Source organism: Schistocerca americana, chromosome 1 (assembly GCF_021461395.2).
Source record: "Schistocerca americana isolate TAMUIC-IGC-003095 chromosome 1, iqSchAmer2.1, whole genome shotgun sequence".
In the NCBI taxonomy this organism is placed as follows: domain Eukaryota; kingdom Metazoa; phylum Arthropoda; class Insecta; order Orthoptera; family Acrididae; genus Schistocerca; species Schistocerca americana.
In genome coordinates this window covers 133127626-133151639 of record NC_060119.1, presented here as the reverse complement: position 1 = coordinate 133151639, position 24014 = coordinate 133127626, and the positions used below count along the sequence as shown (strand labels likewise).

At 45.0% G+C, this 24014-nt stretch overlaps 1 protein-coding gene across 1 annotated transcript in view; it reads left to right on the top strand.

Moving 5' to 3' along the window:
- Positions 1-24014, top strand: part of LOC124606846 (estradiol 17-beta-dehydrogenase 2-like) — a 173862-nt gene that overhangs the window by 31009 nt on the left and 118839 nt on the right. Inside the window, exon 2 of the mRNA XM_047138962.1 lies at positions 941-1162. Within this exon, the coding sequence (XP_046994918.1) occupies positions 941-1162 (222 nt within the window). The remainder of the gene's footprint in view (positions 1-940; positions 1163-24014) is intronic.

Sequence of the window (24014 nt, the reverse complement as noted above, 5' to 3'; positions counted from 1 at the left end):
AAACTGTTTATACCAACGTTTAATACACCACCTATCAGGAGGTTTAACACCATACTTCGTTCGAAATGCACGCTGAACAACTGTCGTCGATTCACTTCTGCCGTACTCAATAACACAAAAAGCTTTCTGTTGAGCGGTCGCCATCTTAGCATCAACTGACGCTGACGCCTAGTCAACAGCGCCTCAAGCGAACAAATGTACAACTAAATGAAACTTTATAGCTCCCTTAATTCGCCGACAGATAGTGCTTAGCTCTGCCTTTTGTCGTTGCAGAGTTTTAAATTCCTAAAGTTGTGGTATTCTTTTTGAATCACCCTGTATTTTACCGTGGCAAGTAAATGTGATGAATAGGGAGACCAGGCTAGATGTCCTAGACCTCTCGCAGAAATTAAAACAACAAATAAACGGTTGTAAACTACGTTACAACAGAGAAATTCAAGAGTCAAAACTTCCAAAACGAAACGAAGACTCATAACATGTGGTAGTTGTGTAGTACAAATAGGAGGCACGTACGTCTGCAGATCCTTTCCTTACACATTCCTGTTGCAAACGGACGTTATACCACGACACAGACACAGATTTGAATACGGCGAACAGAGGCGTCGATGACTGGACAGACTGTTCATAATATGGTGAAAGAAAAAGAAAATTAAGGTGCACGAGGGAGTTCTGAACACAGATCTCATGCTTTGGAGACCAACTCCGTAACCACACGAGCTATGCTCGATGGAAATAATCTCGAACTTAGACCACTGACTGTTTCTATTTGCTTCTTTTCTCATAGTTCAGTATACCCTCTTCCTGTTTTCATGCATGATCTGTGTCCGGTTTTTTGACAGGCTATCCTCTGGGCCGTCTTACCACTAAATCTGAGGGAGGTGTGATGAGGAGTTTCCCTTGTGAGCAGCGGCATATTTTCTAATTCTGAGGTGCTGCGCAGGCTGCGACACGGGCCTCGGGCACGAACTGGCGCGCCGTCTGGACGCTCTGGGGGTGCCAGTGTTCGCGGGCTGCCTGTTCCCTGAGGGTCCCGGTGCGCGCAGACTCGCCGCAGACTGCTCCTCCAGGTTGCGCGTGCTGCCGCTAGATGTCACCTCAGTCCAGCAGGTGGCCGACGCCGTCGCCTCCGTCCAAGCAGCACTTTCGGCCGCGTCAGGCACAGGTATCTCAGAACAATAGGACGAGTACTGCAAATATAGAACACTTTTCAAATACCGTCAGTAAGATACCTCTCCTAAGACAATGCTCTTTATTAAATGTTACTATTTTCAGAAGGTTAATGCTTCATGTTCAGAGATTTTGTAGTGGAAAACTACCGCCATTTGGCAAAGCCGCCTGTCCCCAGTTTAGCTTACTGCCGCGTCCCAAATAAATTTTGCTCGGAGGGTGAGTGTTGTCCAGGCGATCATTGTAGGCAAAACCACCCATTCCTTCCGCCTCCTTGATTTCTATCTCACCATCTATGGCCGTCCTATCGCCCTCACTCCCACCCTTAAGTACCTTGGCGTCACCCTCGACCGTCGCCTCTCCTGGACTCCCCATCTCCGGACAATCCAAGCCAAGGCATGTTCCCTACTCCGTCTCCTCGAGCTCCTTTCCGGCCGTACGTGGGGTCTAGACCCCTCCACAATCCTCCACAACTATAAATCCCTCATCCGCCCTATCCTTTGTTACCCCCATTCGGCCTGGATCTCCGCCCCCCTACCTTTTATAAATCCCTTCAAATCCTTGAACGCCATGCTCTCCGCCTCGCCTGTCACATCCGTCTCCCCTCCCCCACGTGGATCCTGTACGATCTCATCCCCTTCCCCCACCTCCTCCTTTTCCTTGAAAGGATACAGATCCTGTACACCTCCCGCAAACTCGATCCTCCTCACCCGTTTGTCTCGCCCATCTTCTACCACCCCCACCCGCTGCCGCGCCTGTATTCCCACGTCCCACCTGGTCTCCATCTCTCCACCCTCCTTACCCTCTCCCAAGGTGGCTTCCGCCAGCTCTCCCTCCCTGATGATGTCCTCCTCCCCTCCATTTACCCCTCCTACCAACTTTGATCCTCCCTCCCTCTTCCTGTGTCTGTTCCTTTGGGCGCACTCCCTCCCTCCTCCCTTCCTCCCCACTCCTTCCCCGGGCTTCCCCTCCCCTGTCCCTCTACTCCTCCAACCCACCTCCTCAGCCATTGGCATCTTTGTTCTCCCCTCTCCACCTTCTCCACCCCCCCTCACCCTTCTTCCCCCCTTGGCAGGTCCCCGGACTCACACACGCTACGTGGACTTTCGCGTGCCAGAGATCATCGCCATCAGTGTCTCGTGTGTGTGACGTCGTTTCGTGTTTTTAGTGTCCGCCGTCACACTTCTACGTTCACTTGTGCCATTGGATTCATCAGTGTTACGTGCGCCATGTCAACCTGTTTGCAGTGTTGTTATAGTCGAGTGTGAATGGCTCCGTGTTTTTTTGTGTATCTGTGACCACTATTTTTTTGCCCGTCACCATGTTCATTCTGATTCTTCATTCTGTGTTCTGTTATTGTCAACACTATATCTGAAGAGCGGCTTAGCATGCCACTAACAGCCTACCTGATTGTTTAGGTATTAAAATAACAATAAAGAAAAAAAAAGTGAGTGTTGTCTCCCTCTTACCCAGTGTAGCTTCCGACCCTCCTTCTCTTCCAAAGACCAACTCCTTAACCTCGTTTATCTTCTCTCCCTCCAGCTTAACTCTGGTCGCTCCGCCATTTTTGCTTCCCTCGATCTCCAAAATGCCTATGACCGTGTATGGCATCCCAGTCTCCTCTTTAAACTCCAAACCTAAGCCCTGCCTATCAACTTTGTCTGTCTTGTCGCTTCCTTACTCTCGCACCGTCCTTCTGATGTCACCCTCTACAACACCAAGTTCCATATCTCTTATCCCATAGCTGGCGTCCCCCAGGGTTCTGTCGTCTCCCCCTCCTTTATCTCTTGTACACAGCTGATATGCCCTAGCCACCCCCAACAGTCCACCTTCTCCAAAATGCTGACGACACTGCCTTCCTGGTTCTCTATCCTACCCTTCAATGGTCCCAACGCACCCTCCAAACCCACCTTGACCAGTCCATCCTATGCTGTGCTATGCCAGTGTTGTGCCTGGATCTCCACCTTCCCCCACCCTCTTTTATAAGTCCCTCTTCCTTCCCCCCCCCCCCCCAGTCCTCTGACACATCCCTGCCTGTCTCCCCTTTCTCCTCCCTCCCTCCCTTGTCCCTCATCTGTAACCAGTGGTTCCTTCATCTCAACCACTCCAAAACCTGGGCAACTGTCATAGGCCACACCACCTGCTCCTTTGTCTCCATGATTTCTACCTCACCCTTTATGGCCGTCCCATCCAGCTCATCCCCACCCTGAGATACCTTGGCCTCACCCTCGACCGTTACCTCACCTGGACCCCTCACCTCCTGACCATCCAGCAGAAAGCCCATTCCCACCTCCACCATCTGAAACTCCTGTCTGGCTGGACATGGGGATTGCATCTTTCCACCTTCCTCCACACCTACAAATCCTTCATCCATCCTATGCTATGCTATGCCAGTGTTGTGCCTGGATCTCCCCCCCCCCCACCTCCCCCCACCCTCTCTTATAAGTCCCTCCAAATCCTAGGACGCCACACGCTCTGCCTTGCCTTGTGTATCCACCTTCCTTCCCCCACACGACTCCTGTATGACCCATCCCCTTTCCCCACCTACTCTTTTTCCTCCAACATCTCTGCATCCTTTACACTGTCCACAGGCTTGATCACCCATTGGTTTCCTCCTTCCTCTCCACCCCCCCACCTGTTGCCGCACCTCTATCACTGTATCCCTCCGCCTATCCACCTCCACACCCTCCATCTCCTTCATCAGGGGCAATTTCTAGCACTCCCCCTCCCAGATGTTGAACACTATGACATATACCCTTCCTTGCAACTGTAACCTGGCCTTGCTCCCTCCCCTCCTCAGGGCCCCACTTTTCGTCTCCTCTCCTTCTCCCAGAGCGGATTTTCCTTTCCCCCTTGAGTCCCTGCACCCTCTCCCCAACTGTGACCCTCCCACTTCCTTCCCCCCCCCCCCCCCAGTCCTCTGACGCATCCCTGCCCGTCTCCCCTTTCTCCCCCCTCCCTCCCTTCTCCCTCATCGCCATGCCCCACGCAGATCCTCTGTTTTGCTCATCGTCATCAGTGTGCTACGTCAGTGTTGTGTTTGGTGCTGTTCTCCTGTGAGTCGAGAGGTGTGATTTTACTTGTGTGCTGGACTTGTACCTAGTGTTACTCTCTGTGATTGTTATGTGCTATGCCATTTGTCGATTCTTTTGTGCTCCGGTCATACTTCGCCTTGTTCTTTTAATTGTCCCAGTGTGTGGTTTTTTTTGTGAGCTACTTTTTTACGGTATTTATCTCCGTTTTACAGTCACCCCTTTTTGTCTATTGTCTTCCATAATGTTCCCTTCTTTTATATCTCCTTTATGTTATTTTTAAATGTCTTCTATTGTATGTTTTATGTCTTTTGGCTGAAGAGCAGCGCATATGCTACTGCCAGCCCGCCATGATGGGGAACTGAAATACAATAAAGAAAGGAAAAAAGTAAGTGTTGTCAATACGACCACGTTTTTATGTCCATTTGGTACAATCACTAGCAATGGCTTGTTCTCGTCCAGCCACCTTTTTCCTTCGCCGTAGAGTTGGAGCATTACTGTAACCCTCCTCTGTACTTCTGCCGTCGGAGGATTGCACGGAACTTAAAGTTCCACCGCCATTCTTTCAAAGTGCTATGTTCGGCTGTTATCCAGCCGTTGCGTTGAGTCTCCTCTCACTTGTCCATCGAGACAGTTGCCCGAATCTGAAGTGGTGACGCTGTGTAACAGTAAACTGCCACAAAAAAGAGTGTTGTGTTGCACTTACGTTTGTTTCATCATAACCGACAAGAAAATCGTCTCTAGTACGCCATTCTATCGTCCATCCCTTACTTGAGATGGCTGAATGGGCGCGCTCCTAAAGTTGTGTTAAAAGCGAAAAGTAAAAAAAAAAGTAAATTTTGTGGGAGGGAGCTTATCCTTTGTCACATTTTTGTAATTTTTCTCCATAAAAAGCTCGAATATTCAGTATTAATCCTCTGAAACTAGTACCATTTATACATAATTTACAGAACATTCAAGCAGCACAATTCAGATGTTGAAATGAGTACAGCCGATAAACATTTAACTGAATAAAAGCTCGTTGATCCACTATAGCTGTATTTATTGTAGTCCCTGTAGAATCACACTAGCAGTTTCACAGAGTTTTTAATCGCGTCTTCTGGTGCATCTCTGCATAAAAATTACCCGTACTTTTATAACATCGAAAAAGTAATTACATAGTCGCAATAGATTATATGTGGATTGACTAATTTCAAAAACGTATGAAATTGGACATGCATTAACCAACGTGCATTATGAGCCTCTGTCAGAAGCTAGTTTCTCATATTGATTGTGAATATGTATTGTTGTGTTGCGGACCTATTCACATTGCTATTACATGTAGCTGTTGTCGTTTAAGGTTGACAAGGTGTAATGGTAGACGTCGTTCCGCAATATCCTTCGCAGTTGTGAAAACTGAAACTTGCGTGACCACGTTTGATGTGTGTACCATTGCAGCAGGAACCACTACAAAGTGATAAAATTGACTTACGTTGATGTAAAAAAAACATACAAGTTAGTCACCTGAAAATGAATTAAACTTAGCTTAAAACCAGAACAGTTGAATATCAAATGTGTAGAAGCCCTATGCAAAGAAGAGCAATACCGTTGTAACATGTAAATAACGTCAATGGCCTTATAACAAAACTTCTGTTGTAAGATGGTAACTACACTCATGCTCATAAATTAAGGATAATTGCAGAATGTGGTCCACACAACGTGCCACTACACAAAACTGGCGCTAATAGCATAGGCACATAGGGAACACACACGACACAGATCTGTAAGCCCATGGTGTGGTGTCACCGCCAGACACCACACTTGCTAGGTGGTAGCTTTTAAATCGGCCGCGGTCCGCTAGTATACGACAGACCCGCGTGTCGCCACTGTCAGTGATGGCGGACCGAGCGCCGCCACACGGCAGGTCTAGAGAGACGTACTAGCACTCGCCCCAGTTGTACAGCCGACTTTGCTAGCGAAGCTACATTGACAAATACGCTCTTATTTGCCGAGGCGATAGTTAGCATAGCTTTCAGCTACGTCATTTGCTACGACCTAGCAAGGCGCCATAGCATTTGATAATTAATATTGTGAAGCCTGTACAGTAACGATAGATGTTCACCAATTGTGGATTAAAGTTAAGTATTCTACCAGTTACTCTTGTTTTGCTAGTCTTATTTCTCTGACCTGTTCCAGACCTCATGCCAGCCTGCGTGAGCTTAATCGCGTGCCTTTCGGCTTCCTCCAAACTCCGTGAATTGGCTCCTGCCAATTCACAACACATGGTATTGGTGACAAGTTGAGAAAATCGTGCCGAAACACATGTGCTACAAAACGCCACTGTTACCTGCGCATGTATCCAGACATCAATATGGGATATGATCACCATGTACACGTACATAGGCCGCACAACGGGTTGGCATACTCTGGATCAGATGGTCGAGATGCTTCTGGGGTATAGCCTCCTCTTCTTGCTCCAGTGCCTATCAGAGCTCCTGAAGTGTCATAGGGGTTTGAAGACGTGCAGCGATACGTCCACCGAGAGCATCCCAGACGTGCTCGATGGGGTTCAGGTCTGGAGAACAGGCAGGCCATGCCATTCGCCTGATATCTTCTGTTTCAAGGTACTCCTCCAAGATGGCAGTTCGGTGGGGTCGTGTGTTATCATCCATCAGGAGGAAGGTGGGACCCACTACACCCCTGAAAAGGCGGACATACTGGTGCAAAATGACGTCTCGATACACTTGACCTATTACAGTTTCTCTCTCAAAGACATACAGGGGTGTATGGGCACCAATCATAATGCCACCCAACACCACCAAACCACGACCACCATACAGGTCCCTTTCAAGGACATTAAGGGGTTGGTATATGGTTCCTGGTTCACGCCAGATGAAAACCCAGCGAGAATCACAGTTCAGACTATACCTGGACTCGTCCGTGAACATAACCTGGGACGACTGTTCTAATGACCATGTACTGTCTCCTTGACACCAGCTTTTACAGGCTCTCCTGTGACCAGGGGTCAGTGGAATGCACCTTGCAGGTCTCTGGGCGAATTAACCATGTCTGTTGAGTCGTCTGTAGACTGGGTGTCTGGAGACAACTGTTCCAGTGGCTGCGGTAAGGTCCCGAGCAAGGCTACCAGTGGTTCTCCGTGACCGTCTGCAGGCACTGATGGTGAGATATCGATCTTGTTGTGGTGTTGTACACTGTGGACGTACCGTACTGTAGCGCCTGGACACGTTTCCTGTCTGCTGGAATCGTTGCCATAATCTTGAGATCACGCTTTGTGGCACACGGAGGGCCTGTGCTACGACATGTTGTGTTTGACCAGCCTCCAGTTGCCCAAGTATTCTACTATTCATAACGTCATCAATATGTGTTCTTTGAGCCATTTTCAACACGCAGTCACCATTAGCACGTCTGAAAAGTCTACATACTTACTCGCTGCACCGTACTGTGACATGTACCAACACTCCTGCGTGTGTGGACTGCTGCCAGCGCCACCGTGTGACGACCGCTTGTCAGATGCACAGCATGGTCATGCCCCGAGGTGATTTAAACCCGCAAATCCCCAACCAGAGCGTTGTTTCACCTTGTATCAGCATTATCCATAATTTATGAGCATGAGTGTATAATGGATAATGTGCTAAATGAGAATTTGAACAGCATTAATGCTACAACCAGGATAAACATACTGAACTGAACTTACTAATTGGCGGTGCTATGATGAGAATCGATTAGTAATTGTTGAGAGCATTTCTCATGGGGAAATGTGATCTGGTAAAAAGTACTTTAAAAATGAACACGCATAGCCTTGACCGCAAAAAAAACATTTATTTTTTAACGAAAGGAAATTCAAATAAATGTCAATTAACGGCACGTTTATCTATAAAATTCAGTTCAACAGTTGGATCTCTCTTTTATTTGGTGGGAAAATCTGATCATTCTCTGCTGTTTCGGAATGTGCAGGTCCTGCAAAATACACTACTAGTCATTAGAACTGCTACACCACGAAGATGACGTGCTACAGACGCGAAATTTAACCAACAAGTAGAAGATGCTGTGATATGCAAATGGTTATCTTTTCATAGCATTCACACAAGGTTTCCAACCGATTTCTCATACGCAAACAGCAGTTGACCGGCGTTGCCTGTTGAAACGTTGTTGTGATGTCTCGTGTAAGGAGGAGAAATGCGTACCATCACGTATCCGACTTTGATAAAGGTCGGATTGTAGCCTATCGCGATTGCGGTTTATCGTATCGCGACATTGCTGCTCGCGTTGGTCAAGATCCAATGACTGTTAGCAGAATACGGAATCGGTGGCTTCAGGAGAGTAATGCGGAACGCCGTGCTGGATCCCAACGGCTTCGTATCACTAGCAGTCGAGATGACAGGCATCTTATCCGCATGGCTGTAACGGATCGTGCAGCCACGTCTCGATCCCTGAGTCAACAGATGGGGACGTTTGCAAGACAACAAACATCTGCACGAATAGTTCGACGACATTTGCAGCAGCATGGACTATCAACTCGGAGACCATGGCTGCGGTTACCCTTGACGCTGCATCACAGACAGGAGCGCCTGCGATGGTGTACTCAACGACGAACCTGTGTGTACGAATGGCAAAACGTAATTTTTTCGGATGAATCCAGGTTCTGTTTACAGCAGCATGATGGTCGCATCCGTGTCTGGCGACATATCGGTGAACGCACGTTGGAAGCGTGTATTCGTCATCGCCATACTGGCGTATCACCTGGCGTGATGGTATGGGGTGCCAATGGTTACACGTCTCGGTCACTTCTTGTTTCCATTGGCGGTACTTTGAACAGTGGACGTTACATTTCAGATGTGTTACGACCCGTGGCTCTACCCTTCATTCGATGCCTGCGAAACCCTGCATTTCAGCAGGATAATGCACGACCGCATGCTGCAGGTCCTGTACGGTCCTTTCTGGATACTGAAAATGTTCGACTGCTGCCCTGACTAGCACATTCTCCAGATCTCTCAGCAATTGAAAACGTCTGGTCAGTGGTGGCCGAGCAACTGGCTTGTCACAGTACTCCAGTCACTACTCTTGATGAACTGTGATGTCGTGTTGAAGTTGCATGGGCAACTGTACTGTACACGCCATCGAAGCTCTGACTCAATACCCAGGCGTATCAAGGCCGTTATTACGTCCAGAGGTGGTTGTTCCGGGTACTGATTTCTCTGGATCTATGCACCCAAATCGCGTGAAAATGTAATCACATGTCAGTTCTTCTTGGTGTAGCAATTTTAATGGCCAGTAGTGTACATCGAAAGAAGTAACCAAATATATCGCTTTTTTGCGATTGCGCAAGGAACGCTGTAACAAAACTGACGTCAACATAAATCATCATACATAATTATATTGACGAAAAATTTATAATCACGTCTTCGCACCAACCGCAGGACAGACACGCCGGTATGGACACTGTATCTTCACGTGTGTGTGTGACGGCCGCTTTGCTGCGCTGCACCGCACCCAGTATCCAAGAGTCCGCACTACAACGGCTGGGTGCCCAGCAACCAGTGTCGGACGCCGCATCGCTAGCCGGCTCGCTCTGTCAGCACATGCCAAGTCGCTACTTCCTGTCGCTTGTCACTGCTTGGGAGAATTCCGACCGACTTGTCCAAACCAGCACATCCTAATGTCTCAGAATACTGTGCTATTTTTTTGAGGGGGGGGGGGGGGAGGGGGGGTTGGAGGGGCGTCCAACACCTAGGTCACACCCACATCCGCGACCCCCTTTGGACAAGGCGGCGTCCTTGGCCACCTCAAGCGGCTAATTCTGGCTGCAGCACCTGCACAATCTGCTTCGAAACACACATCTTGCATATCAGGTCGGTGGAAGAAGCTGCTGTATGTGCTCGCCCTGAAGTGCAGATAGCAAGTGAGCTAGTTCGTAATACCACCAGCGGAGGACGATGGGAGAAGGAACCTCCCCACCCCTCATCCCTTCATCCAAGCCCTTCCTCCCATCACATATCGCCCCTCTGGTTACTTCCTGTTGGACAAAGCATTGGGTGACAGAACTCTTTGATATTGATACCTGAGAAATTCCTGTCGAAGCACATCTTCTCTACCTCTACCCCTCCCTCCCTCCCTCCCTCCCCCTCTTCTCTCTCTCTCTCAATGGGCTGCTTCCTGTCGAGCAAGCATCTGTCATGTGCCAAAATAATCTCTCTGTTGTCCTGAACATAGTATTGGATACCTGATAAATCACAATCTTGGAGACATTCTCTCATTCTATTAGATTGTTTCACTAATTACTTCAATCGGTACCCTCAGCATGGGACAGTTTTTCCTTGCATCATATTGGTGTATACTAGAATGTGAACTTCAGAGATTCAATCATGCAACTGTCAGTTTCCAAACCCTACTCTTCCCCCTTCAGGATTTTCTCCCTACCTCCAATTGGTGGTTACAGACGCAGTTAAGTAGTTAGGTAGGAAGTTCATTAAATAGGAAGTATCTGAGATATTAAAATTTCAGCTCAGTTACGCCACGTCCTTAAAAAGTTTGCAGGAGGGGCCGGACAGATGTTTCTTTGCAACACAGCCATTGGAAACAATAAATTTATCAGTCGGGAATTTGACGGTGCGATTCGGTTTTTAAAAGACCAGAGAACTCCTGCTACATTCAGAAGGAGGCAGAAGGACCTATTGTGTAATAGGATATAGACGACAACAAATACTACCGCAAGGCAGAGTCCTCAGTGATGTACTGACAATCACTAAACACAACTAACTTACACCATGATCCAATCTGCAGTAGTAGTTGTTGTGGGTATATGTCACAATGTAATGTCCTGCAGTCGGCAGGAAAGAACTAACAATCAAGTTTGAACACACTTTATTATAATTAAAACAAAAATGCCTTCTTGGCATGCATTAATTTTTAAACGCTAGAACAACAAAGAAACACTACAGTTCTTGTGGTGGCGAAACCATATGAGAGAACAAGGCAATGAAGGAGACTAACGACCAAAATCTACTGTACCAATTACTAAGATACAACGTACTACAGAATGCTATGGCGAGTGCCTACTATGCTGCAGCCAGTACAAGTATTGGCCAGAGCTGTCCTAGTGCTATGTACACACTGCTGGTCTGATTCCTCCTGGCGTACTTATAACGCCGATTCAGTGGAGTGCTGCATGTAGTCACACGAGTTCCAATTGGTGGAACACTACCACATGTCTTTTCGCGAAGTAGTTCCGTGTTTATTCGGAAAACTTGTTATTGTTTACATCCACTAGCGATGTTTCGATCTGAGCTCTTGAAGAGAGGTCGGCAGCCCATCTTGCTCGTCTATTATGCGGGCCCTCTAACTGATAAGGGGCCGCTACGACACAGAGATTGCTGGAACTCTCGCACATACCGTGCAGTCCTGTCCGGAGGTCCACATGGAGTGCCCCAGGTCAGATGTAAGACACCGGCAGTTATCACTCTGGACACGTGTCTCAGTGATTGTGTTCAGTCTACAGCTGAGCTTGGCCCACCATAGAGGACTGTCAGTTGTGGAGGCCAACCAGGATGAGTGGTGTGGTTGGAATTTGCAATGTTATCAATCAGTCCAGCACTAACACTCACTATATAGAATCTTCTCAAAATTCCACATAAAAATTCGAGAATACTCACAACACATGCGAACACGAAGGCTGCCCAACACATACTGAGTAGTAGCTCATTGTCCACCCAACCAGTGGGTGACGTGGATGAGTCAGCTGCATTCCCATTCCCCACCTAACTCGTTCAGAGACTCAGTGAAGGGCCCACCTTAAGCCGGAAATGTCAATTCATTCCGCTCACCAGCTACTCTGCCATTCATCTGCACCCCACCCAGAATCGCCCTGGGAAACCATCCAATTATTCATCAGTGCAAAACTCTTTAGATGTTTTAAACTCTAACAAACACTGTTTACAAAGTACACCTCTGTACTCAGTACCAATCGCAACCATTGGATGTCCACTAAGAAATACCTTACCTAACAGTAACTACATGGTTTTTAACAAAATTCTGCTGTATATCTGTTGAGGTAATTGGGATACATGCAAGTTGCCTGCTGCCTTTGATGCTTTCCTGGAAGAGAGAACCCTCTGCCTCTGAATTGACATGGATCTGCATTAAAGGATGATAGAAGGTAGATGTAGTAATTGGTTGAGAGGATTTGTAATGAGGTACGATTTAACGCTAGATTGGAGATGTATTCTAGAGGGATAGTGATCTTGCTGCAGGTAATGTATCACACATTTAACCAGTTTTTCCGTTGTTCTTTCGGGGTGCATCAATTGTGTGATACAACTTGCGTTGACTCGTATACAGTCGAGTGTTCTGTGCATGACTTAGAGCGCCATCTGCCTGAAATCATTAACAGCAAACCTGTCCATACCTAATTCAGCAGAGGACTCCCAATGCATGCGTGATGAATCATGACCATCGATGGGAAAGCCGTTCCAGCACACTCCTATAGATGAACATAGATGTATGCCAAGTACTATTTCTTTGCCACATCTTGGACATAAATCGAGCCTTCAGTTTCATAACTGCAGTGATTCTAAATTAATGACAGGGGTTTGTGAGGTACTGCAATCCATGTGTATACATTTGCTTGATAAACATTGTGTTTTTGTGGAAGAGTTCTGTTCATGGAGTTAGTGCAGCATGGTGTACAATTTCACATATCAAACACTGCTGCTATGCATTTGTCTTTATGTTCTATGATCAGTTCTCTCTTCTGATCACCTTCTTGGTATGTAATCCAGACACTACAACAATTCTACAGAGTTGATAGCACAAGTGATTTACTTAAAATGTTTCACACTCATTCCATCTGGAGCTCCATCATACATAACGCAAATGTTTATTTTTCTTCTTCTTAATCGTCTGTTATATCACCACAACAGTCTCAAACTATCAGGCTCGCATCTACTACACAACTAATATGGAGCACTAAACTCCTCAGCACGCTAGCATCTAGAGAGATCGTGTGTAATTGGGCGGGTGAGATAAGACGTTTTCCCAGCACGGCTGTAACATTACATATTGAAACCAGTCGCCAGCCTAATTAGGCATCCTTGTGTCAAGCAAAATGGTAAAGCAGAAGGCAGTGCTAAGGCTAATCTAACCTTCCTTGACACACATACTAAACTCTTTCCTTACAGCTGTTCCTACTACTACACAGTAACCTAACCTTACAGATAAATGTGCTAGTTACAAAGAAATGGCCACAGAGATATGCCTCTCAACAACACGTACCTTTATAAAACCAATTACCGACAAACATGAAACTAGTAGCAATACTGAACAGGGAAAAGCTTGAAATCATTCTGAATTTAAGTCAGTGGGTCTGCTAATGCTCATGATCTATAACTTCAATGCTTAGTACAGGGTCTCTATGACAGTAGATTAACCAACCTGCACTTAACACTGTAAATAGTTCTTCCTTAAACTCGGTGTGACGCAACTAAACAGAATGCAAAGGTAACAACACTGGCTCTGAAGGAGCCTTTGCATTGCTTCATTAACTAACTAGCCTAGTGCATGAGGACCCTTGAACTTCCATGTTTCGAAGAACCATGCTCATTAACAAAACTATACCATTGCGTGTGAGAAATGGTAAGTATTCTTATCATTAATTATTAATTAAGTAAAGCACAACAAACTATAACTCTTTAAATAACAAATGTGCTTTCATAACCAGTCTTTTGACCTACACATAAGTATAATTGGCTTTGCAGATGACACCACAACAATAAATTCAAGTTCAACCACTTTCTCAAAATAAATTAGGACACTCGGAATTTAATTAATTAGTATAGCATTCCTGTCCCGGTTTGTGATTCGGGATAATCGTGGGTGTAAGGTAGACTTTTTGGCAACACCACAATTGTTATTATAAAATCAACCAGAATTCACAAATACCTTTTTTTTTTGGTCATCAGTCTACTGACTTGTTTGTTGCGGCCCGCCACGAATTCCTTTCCTGTGCTAACCTCTTCATCTCAGAGTAGCACTTGCAACCTACGTCCTCAATTATTTGCTTGACGTATTCCAATCTCTGTCTTCCTCTACGGTTTTTGCCCTCTACAGCTCCCTCTAGTACCATGGAAGTCATTCCCTCATGTCTTAGCAGATGTCCTATCATCCTGTCCCTTCTCCTTATCAGTGTCTTCCACGTATTCCTTTCCTCTCCGATTCTGCATAGAACCTCCTCATTCCTTACCTTATCAGTCCACCTAATTTTCAACATTTGTCTACAGCACCACATCTCAAATGCTTCGATTCTCTTCTGTTCCGGTTTTCCCACAGTCCATGTTTCACTACCATATAATGCTGTACTCCAGACGTACATCCTCAGAAATTTCTTCCTCAAATTAAGGCCGGTATTTGATGTTAGTAGACTTCTCTTGGCCAGAAATGCCTTTTTTGCCATAGCGAGTCTGCTTTTGACGTCCTCCTACCTCCGTCCGTCATTGGTTATTTTACTGCCTAGGTAGTAGAATTCCTTAACTTCATTGACTTCGTGACCATCAATCCTGATGTTAAGTTTCTCGCTGTTCTCATTTCTACTACTTCTCATTACCTTCGTCTTTCTCTGATTTACTCTCAAACCATACTGTGTACTCATTAGGCTGTTCATTCCGTTCAGCAGATCATTTAATTCTTCTTCATTTTCACTCAGGATAGCAATGTCATCAGCGAATCGTATCATTGATATCCTTTCACCTTGTATATTAATTCCACTCCTGAACCTTTCTTTTATTTCCATCATTGCTTCCTCGATGTACAGATTGAAGAGTAGGGGCGAAAGGCTACAGCCTTGTCTTACACCCTTCTTAATACGAGCATCTTCGTTCTTGATCGTCCACTCTTATTATTCCCTCTTGGTTGTTGTACATATTGTATATGACCCGTCTCTCCCTATAGCTTACCCCTACTTTTTTCAGAATCTCGAACAGCCTGCACCATTTTATATTATCGAACGCTTTTTCCAGGTCGACAAATCCTATGAAAGTGTCTTGATTTTTCTTTAGCCTCCCTTCCATTATTAGCCGTAACGTCAGAATTGCCTCTCTCGTCCCTTTACTTTTCCTAAAGCCAAACTAATCGTCACCTGGTGCATTCTCAATTTTCTTTTCCATTCTTCTGTATATTATTTTTGTAAGCAGCTTCGATGCATGAGCTGTTAAGCTGATTGTGCGATAATTCTCGCACTTGTCAGCTCTTGCCGTCTTCGGAATTGTGTGGATGATGCTTTTCCGAAAGTCAGATGGGATATCGCCAGATTCATATATTCTACACACCAACGTGAATAGTCGTTTTGTTGCCACTTCCCCCAATGATTTTAGAAATTCTGATGGAATGTTATCTATCCCTTCTGCCTTATTTGACCGTAAGTCCTCCAAAGCTCTTTTAAATTCCAATTCTAATACTGGATCCCCTATCTCTTCTAAATCGACTCCTGTTTCTTCTTCTATCACATCAGCCAAATCTTCACCCTCATAGAGGCTTTCAATGTATTCTTTCCACCTATCTGCTCTCTCCTCTGCGTTTAACAGTGAAATTCCCGTTGCACTCTTAATGTTACCACCGTTGCTTTTAATGTCACCAAAGGTTGTTTTGACTTTCCTGTATGCTGAGTCTATCCTTCCGACAATCATATCTTTTTCGATGTCTTCACATTTTTCCTGCAGCCATTTCGTCTTAGCTTTCCTGCACATCCTATTTATTTCATTCCTCAGCGACTTGTATTTCTTTATTCCTGATTTTCCCGGAACATGTTTGTACTTCCTCCTTTCATCAATCAACTGAAGTATATCTCCTGTAACCCATGGTTTCTTCGCAGCTACCTTCTTTGTACCTATGTTTTCCTTCCCAACTTCTGTGATGGCCCTTTTTAGAGACGTCCATTCCTCTTCAACTGTACCGCCTACTGCGCTATTCCTTATTGCTGTATCTATAGCGTTAGAGAACTTCAAACGTATCTCGTCATTCCTTAGTACTTCCGTATCCCACTTCTTTGCGTATTGATTCTTCCTGACTAATGTCTTGAACTTCAGCCTACTCTTCATCACTACTACTATGTTGTGATCTGAGTCTATATCTGCTCCTGGGTACGCCTTACAATTCAGTATCTGATTTCGGAATCTCTGTCTGGCCATGATGTAATCTAATTGGAATCTTCCCGTATCTCCCGGCCTTTTCCAAGTATACCTCCTCCTCTTGTGATTCTTGAACTGGGTATTCGCTATTACTAGCTGAAACTTGTTACAGAACTCAGTCTTTCTCCTCTTTCATTCCTTGCCCCAAGCCCATATTCTCCTGTAACCTTTTCTTCTACTCCTTCCCCTACAACTGCATTCCAGTCGCCCATGACTATGAGATTTTCGTCCCCCTTTACATACTGCATTATCCTTTCAATATCCTCATACACTTTCTCTATCCGTTCATCTTCAGCGTGCGACGTCGACATGTATACCTGAACTATCGTTGTCGGGTTGGTCTGCTGTCGATTCTGATTAGAACAACCCGGTCACTGAACTGTTCATAGTAACACACCCTCTGCCCTACCTCCCTATTCATAACGAATCCTACACCTGTTATACCATTTTCTGCTGCTGTTGATATTACCCGATACTCATCTGACCAGAAATCCTTGTCTTCCTTCCACTTCACTTCACTGACCCCTACTATATCTAGATTGAGCCTTTGCATTTCCCATTTCAGATTTTCTAGTTTCCCTACCACGTTCAAGCTTCTGACATTCCACGCCCCGACTCGTAGAACGTTATCCTTTCGTTGATTATTCAATCTTTTTCTCATGGTAACCTCCCCCTTGGCAGTCCCCTCCCGGAGATCCGAATGGGGGACTATTCCGGAATCTTTTGCCAATGGAGAGATCATCATGACACTTCAATTACAGGCCACATGTCCTGTGGACACACGTTACGTGTCTTTAATGCAGTGGTTTCCATTGCCTTCTACATCCTCATGTCGTTGATCATTGCTGGTTCTTCCGCCTTTAGGGGCAATTTCCCACCCCTAGGACAAGAGTGTGCTCTGATCCTCTATCCGCTCCTCCGCCCTCTTTGACAAGGCCGTTGGCAGAATGAGGCTGACTTCTTACGCCGGAAGTCTTCGGCCGCCAATGCTGATTTATCCAAATTTAGGCAGTGGCGGCGATCGGACCTGGGACCGAAGACGTTTTGATTATGAATCAAAGACGCTACCCCTAGACCACGGGTCTACCCTTTACAGAATGCCAAATATAAACAATTTTGTGGAAGGCTGGAGGTATTGGTGGCGTAATTTGCAGTGGCTATTAATCTGGCGACGATGCAGTCATAGCAATACTGTTGGCTTCGCCCTGTTACATTTGTTCTTGGCGTCGGAATCATATTTATAGGGCCAAAAACAATGCCATGATAATGCTATCACCAAATGCAGCATCCGAGGCCTATAAAAACTGCCCTTAAGCTCTTCTGGCCTCAAAACTCCAGGAGTATGAGCCACAATGATCCAGCTACTGCTAGCGGGGTGTTAACCACAGCACTGCTCAGCCCAGACTCGTTGCCTGTCACGAAGGACGAGTTGCCAATTGCGCGCCCACCACACCTTTTCCACTCTACTTTACAACTTCCAGGCTACTTCCATAGCTGCGGCGCTTCTCCACATCTTCTACATTCCACCATATGTTCCCTAACTATGGACCAAGTCATTTACAGTACATTATGTAACAATCATTTCAGTAGTTATTTAAATTCACAATCATAATTTAAACAACATCGTTCAAAATTTCAGATAACCGCAACATGTACACATAGTCAAAGAACTTCCATGAGAGATACAACATTATACATAAGCAACACTACAAATTGACATAAAAACATCGATAAAGATACAAAATAGGTCAAAAATAGGTGTTACAAGTTGATAAAATTTTACTTGCAAAGTCATTCAACGCTTATCTCATTGCTCTCCTTACTCTCATTTTCTCTTCGTTCAGCTTTTGTTCGTCAGCTATTTTTAACATCTCTTGAATCTGTCTTTGTTTACGTAACAGTTTTCTAATACAGCTATTAAAACAATACAGGTCTTTATCACCCCTTAAGATGTTGCTCGGAACAAAATTGTCTAAGGCATGTTGAATGATGCTTTGGCATTTTTTCCATTTGTGTTCCCCATTTTCGTCCTCAGTAGTGAATACTTAACATTGACTACTCATACTCTATAATTTGTATGCTGTCAGTCTTAGTAAGCAAAAATATTTTCCTACCTTTCCTAACACTTTTTGTACACCCGTAGACATAGTTGATATCACAGCCATAAGGTCACTGATAACTTCGTCTTCATTAACTGATTCGGTAAGTTCAGGTCTGAGATGTAGTAATACCTTGGAAATCGTTAAATAAAGTATTTAGCGATGAAGACGTTCCCAAGGAATCTCTACATGCAAAGTCTGAATTGTTGCATCCTTTAAAAATGGGTGACAGTGGGTGGCTTCGTTAAATCTAAGAATTTCAGGTCTGCTTGATGCTATGACGTATAGGGGGTCGGTTCCATGAGTCGGTTCTTTAATTATCTGCTCGAAGTAATTTTTGGAGAAGACATTCACAATGGTGATGGGATAATACGTCCAAACTGATCATTTGCGTGTCCTGAGATTTAAATGTGAATTGACGGAAAAAAAAGTTGTTGTGTGACACAAATGAAGGCGCTAAGTGTGAGTAGGGGAGAGAGGAGAGTGTCACTCCAAACGTACGGGTTAGCGCCCCTTCAGGGGCAGTGTGCAGATTGCCACCCTTAAGGGGCACTGACGTCAGCTGATGACGCGAATACGTGATGTCACGTGACGTCAGCTCGTGACACGATTGACGTCATTCAAGATGGCGGCCGTGATGTCAGCTGATGACGTGGGTACCGTTATTCAAGATGGCGGCATTTTTTCGGAAAGTTTTAATTTTGGCGGGAAATTGAAATATGTGCTTCTACGGGTGACCTGTCAGCCCCCCACCATCCCCCCTTTCCAACTTTTTGCAATATGGCGCACCGAAAATGGGCAGTAAATCTGAATTTTTTAGGGAATTTAGCTCTAAGTCATTACTCTCACAGCTGAGGTTAGTTAGTGCGGTGTTGCTGTCACCAGTGTGTGCTAGTGACGCCAATGGTGGGAAACAAAAGACTGAGTTGTCAGTGCTTGTTGAGCTGCTGGCGAGGAAGGATCATGTGTTCGATCATCGAGGTGAATGTGAAGGATAGGGCAGCTATCAATAGCTGCATGTCATGTACACATTTGGAGGAGGACTGTAGCCACAGTTCACTACATGAGGTATGGAAGAGTATGAGAATGGTAGATATCGAAATAGATGATAGAGGAATAGAAAAACAATTAAAATCACTCGAAAGAGGAAAGGCCGCTGGACATGATGGGAGACCAGTTCGATTTTACGCAGAGTACGCGAAGGAACTTGCCCCCGTTCTTGCAGCGGTGTACTGTAGGTCTCTAAAAAAGCGTAGCGTTCCAAAGGATTGGAAAAAGGCACATGTCCTCCCCGTTTTCAAGAAGGGACGTCGAACAGATGTGCAGAACTATAGACCTATATCTCTAACGTCGATCAGTTGTAGAATTTTGGAACATGTATTATGTTAGAGAATAATGACTTTTCTGGAGAACCAGCATGGTTTTCGAAAAGACGATCGTGTGAAACCCAGCTCGCGCTATTCGTCCACGAGACTCAAGAGCCATACACATGGGTTCTCATGTAGATGCTGTGTTTCTTGACTTCCGCAAGGCGTTCGATACAGTTTCCCACAGTCGTTTAATGAACTCAGTAAGAGCATATGGACTATCAGACCAGTTGTGTGATTGGATTGAAAAGTTTCTAGATAACATAACGTAGTATGTCATTCTCAATGGAGAAAAGTCATCCGAAGTAGGAGTGATTTCAGGTGTGCCGCAGGGGAGTGTCATAGGACCGTTGCTATTCACAATATACGTAAATGACCTTGTGGATAACACTGGAAGTTCACTGAGACTTTTTGCGGATGATGCTGTGGTATATCGAGAGGTTGTAACAATGGAAAATTGTACTGAAATGCAGGAGGATCTTCAACGAATTGACGCATGGTGCAGGGAATGACAATTGAATCTCAATGTAGACAAGTGTGATGTGCTGCGAATACACAGAAAGAAAGATCCTTTATCATTTAGCTGCAATATAGTAGGTCAGAAACTGGAAGCAGTTAATTCCATAAATTATCTGGGAGTACGCATTAGGAGTGATTTAAAATGGAATGATCATATAAAGTTGATCGTCGGTAAAGCAGATGCCAGACTGAGATTCATTGGAAGAATCCTAAGGAAATGCAATCCGAAAACAAAGGAAGTAGGTTACAGTACACTTGTTCACCCACTACTTGAATATTGCTCACCAGTGTGGGGTCCGTACCAGATAGGGTTGATAGAAGAGATAGAGAAGATCCAACGGAGAGCAGCGCGCTTCCTTACAGAATCATGTAGTAATTGCGAAGGCGTTACGGAGATGATAGATAAACTCCATTGGAAGACTCTGCAGGAGAGACGCTCAGTAGCCCGGTACGGGCTTTTGTTGAAGTTTCGAGAACATACCTTCACCGGGGAGTCAAGCAGTATATTGCTCCCTCCTACGTATATCTCGCGAAGAGACCATGAGAGACCATGAGAGATTAGAGCCCCCACAGAGGCATACCGACGATCTTTCTTTCCACGAACGATACGAGACCGAAATAGAAGGGAGAACCGATAGAGGTACTCAAGGTGCCCTCCGCCACACACCGTCAGGTGGCTTGTGGAGTATGGATGTAGATGTAGATGTAGATGTAGAAGAGTGTAGAAGAAAGAAGCAGAAGAATTCAGTTCAGCAGATTGCGACAGTGCAGAGGGATGGAGCCAAGAGGCATGTCGTGACCGATTGACCGATTCACGCTCTTGCACATGCGCAACTGTCGAGATATCCAACATGAAACATTCACTCTCCCAAAATGGAAAAGGTGGACAGTTGAGGTCAATTCACTTCAGTGGAAGCATATTCGAATACACAATATATACCATTGAAGAGCAGCTGTCCGTTCCCATCCTTGTGACTGATCAGAATGTATTCTATCGAGGAGCTATTGGTGTCTGACTGAGAGGAGTTCAGCAGCCATGTTGCTTGTAGGCATACAGCCAACAACTGTCCTCATAGCCTCCTACATGTAGAATGGAAGTGATCATTAATCTTGAACATATGAAGAGGAAGAATACAGTCCTGAAAATAAATGTTTTGCATCGAGATGCATTAAAGATGCATTACACAACTCATGCAAACATCTGTCTCTGTTGGAACTGTCTGTCATTTCTAAAATCTCCCACTCCACAAGGGACAACTGCCTCTAATCCAGCATGCTGAGAAACTGCGCTAGAGGGTCCTGCATTGTACTGGTCTCCATCGTATGCACCTTCCATTGAGCAATGCACAAGAGACATTCCAGCTTCAGTGCAAGATCAGATGGGTAATCGCGCTGGTGTGGACGTTGTGGATGAGATGTTACCAACCTCCAGTGCACCGCCACATTCACTATTCGCCTCATGGTATGTGTTAACGGTTAGTGATTCAAAACGTCTTCATGTAGGAATTGAAGTTTCACAAGTTTTCCAACAGTGTTAGTGCTCTAAAATGTGCCGAAAAATATTAATGTTCGGTTTTCGACTACGAGTGGTATGAACTCTGTCACGCAAAAACATACATCAAGAAGCATATGACTACAGAATATGTTCCGTCCCACTGCTACCAGGACATCTACTGTGGCGGTCTAATAGGTAAATCGTGAATAAACAAATGTATTCATAATCTCAAATTTGTGTTTGTGTTATTTCTCTAGACAAAATTATCCCACATAGAAATTTCACGCATGTTTACGCACGTAAATGCATGTTTACAAACGTTTACGCTCGCATTTTGTTACAAAATGATCCTGTATAAAATCCTCTTGCACGCCAGTACCTAACACAGAAGGTATCATGCAGGCTGGGTGAAACAACCTCGTCACAAGCACTTTGTTTTAGGTGACTGGTCTTGGAATGATGATGAAGATCCTGCTTGGAAAAAAATTTCGCAATACCACTTCAAACTTACGTAAATATCGATCCTAATTACGTAATTAATCACAAATATCGGTCCTAATTACACAACTATATATATACCGCTGCACAAGGAAAGCCTAAAATCGCAAAAACTGACTATAACATACATCTGGTGTTATCCTGCTGGGAAAAAATTATACCACTCCAAACTTACGCAGATATCGATCGTAATTACAGAATTAGTCACAAAGATCGGTCCTAATTACACAACTATTTGCATAGCGCTTCACAAGGACGACAATACTCCGCAAAAACTGACAACTGGTGTTATCCTGCTGGGGAAAAAATCTCGCAATACCACTCGAAACCAGCGACACAAACACTCAAACTCTACCTACACCTATCAGCTAGGGAGAAAAAGTCTAGGGTGTAAGGTACAATCTTTATTCTTTTTGGTGGGAAATACGTTCAACTGACTAGATGCTGGTGTTGGACAGAGATGAGTTTAAAAAAAAGTGTATTACCTGTAAGCATATAGCATCTATCCCTGTTTGACGTCAGGGTTCACTACACATGCCTACTAAAAATTACCATCAGCTAACCGAAACTAATACACGCTATCACAGGTGATGGAAAAAATGCATCAAAGTTATAATTACACTTGGAAATTGTCGCGAAAAAAAAACGGCACTCATATTGAATATGTCATAAAGCATCACAAGTACTGGGAGAAATTGTCGTCCTAAAAGACTACGTTCTCATCCATGGTCTACCGAAAATCAACCTACAGGATGGAGCTACTCAGCCAAATGCCTCGCGGTCGTGCTGACCGCCGCCTGCAATACAGTAGCCGGTATGGCTTTCCCCAAATGCATCTTCATCGTCTAAATTATAGTGATGCAGCCATCCCCTAATGGCCAGGATAAGTCGCTGTGACAGACTAGACAGGTCTCCTACCGCCTCTCATTTATCATCACGTAGGACGCTCCAGCAGGGACCAGATGAGAGCCACAGTATCATGGAGAATACACCCGTTATTCTCCGAGGGATTATTTAACATCGTCCTCGACTCCTATTATAAATGGCTCTAAACACTATGGGACTTAACATCTGAGGTCATCAGTCCCCTAGACTTAGAACAACTTAAACCTAAGTAACCTAAGGACATCACACATATCCATGCTCGAGGCAGAATGCGAACCTGCGACCGTAGCAGCAGCGTGGTTCCGGACTGAAGCGCCTAGAACCGCTCGGCCACAGGGGCCGGCTCCTATATTTAAGCAACTATTAACAAAAGGGGAAAAACGTTCGCCACTATAATAAATGTTCTTTTTCCCCGAAAATAGACGAAGTCCAATTTTATTTAGCTTTATGAGCAAAATCGGTATAGTTTTTTATGTTCGACTGAGAAGCTTGTCATGTCAGCAAAGACATTTACGTGGAAACTCGAAAAAGAAAATAGAAGTAACCTATATTTCCACTCACGAATACCAATGTTGGTAATGTAGCAGATTCCAAATCACTCTCTTATGATTTACAAAGTCAAATAAAGTCTTTCTCATATCTAGAGAACTGGCAAATGTGTCTTCCACCTGCTAGATGCACACACCACAATCGATCTTCTCTCAAGTAAATGAAGAACTCAAGTGCGAAGAAGCAGTCAATGGAATGATTTACATGGGAGGGAATAATGGCCCAGCGCA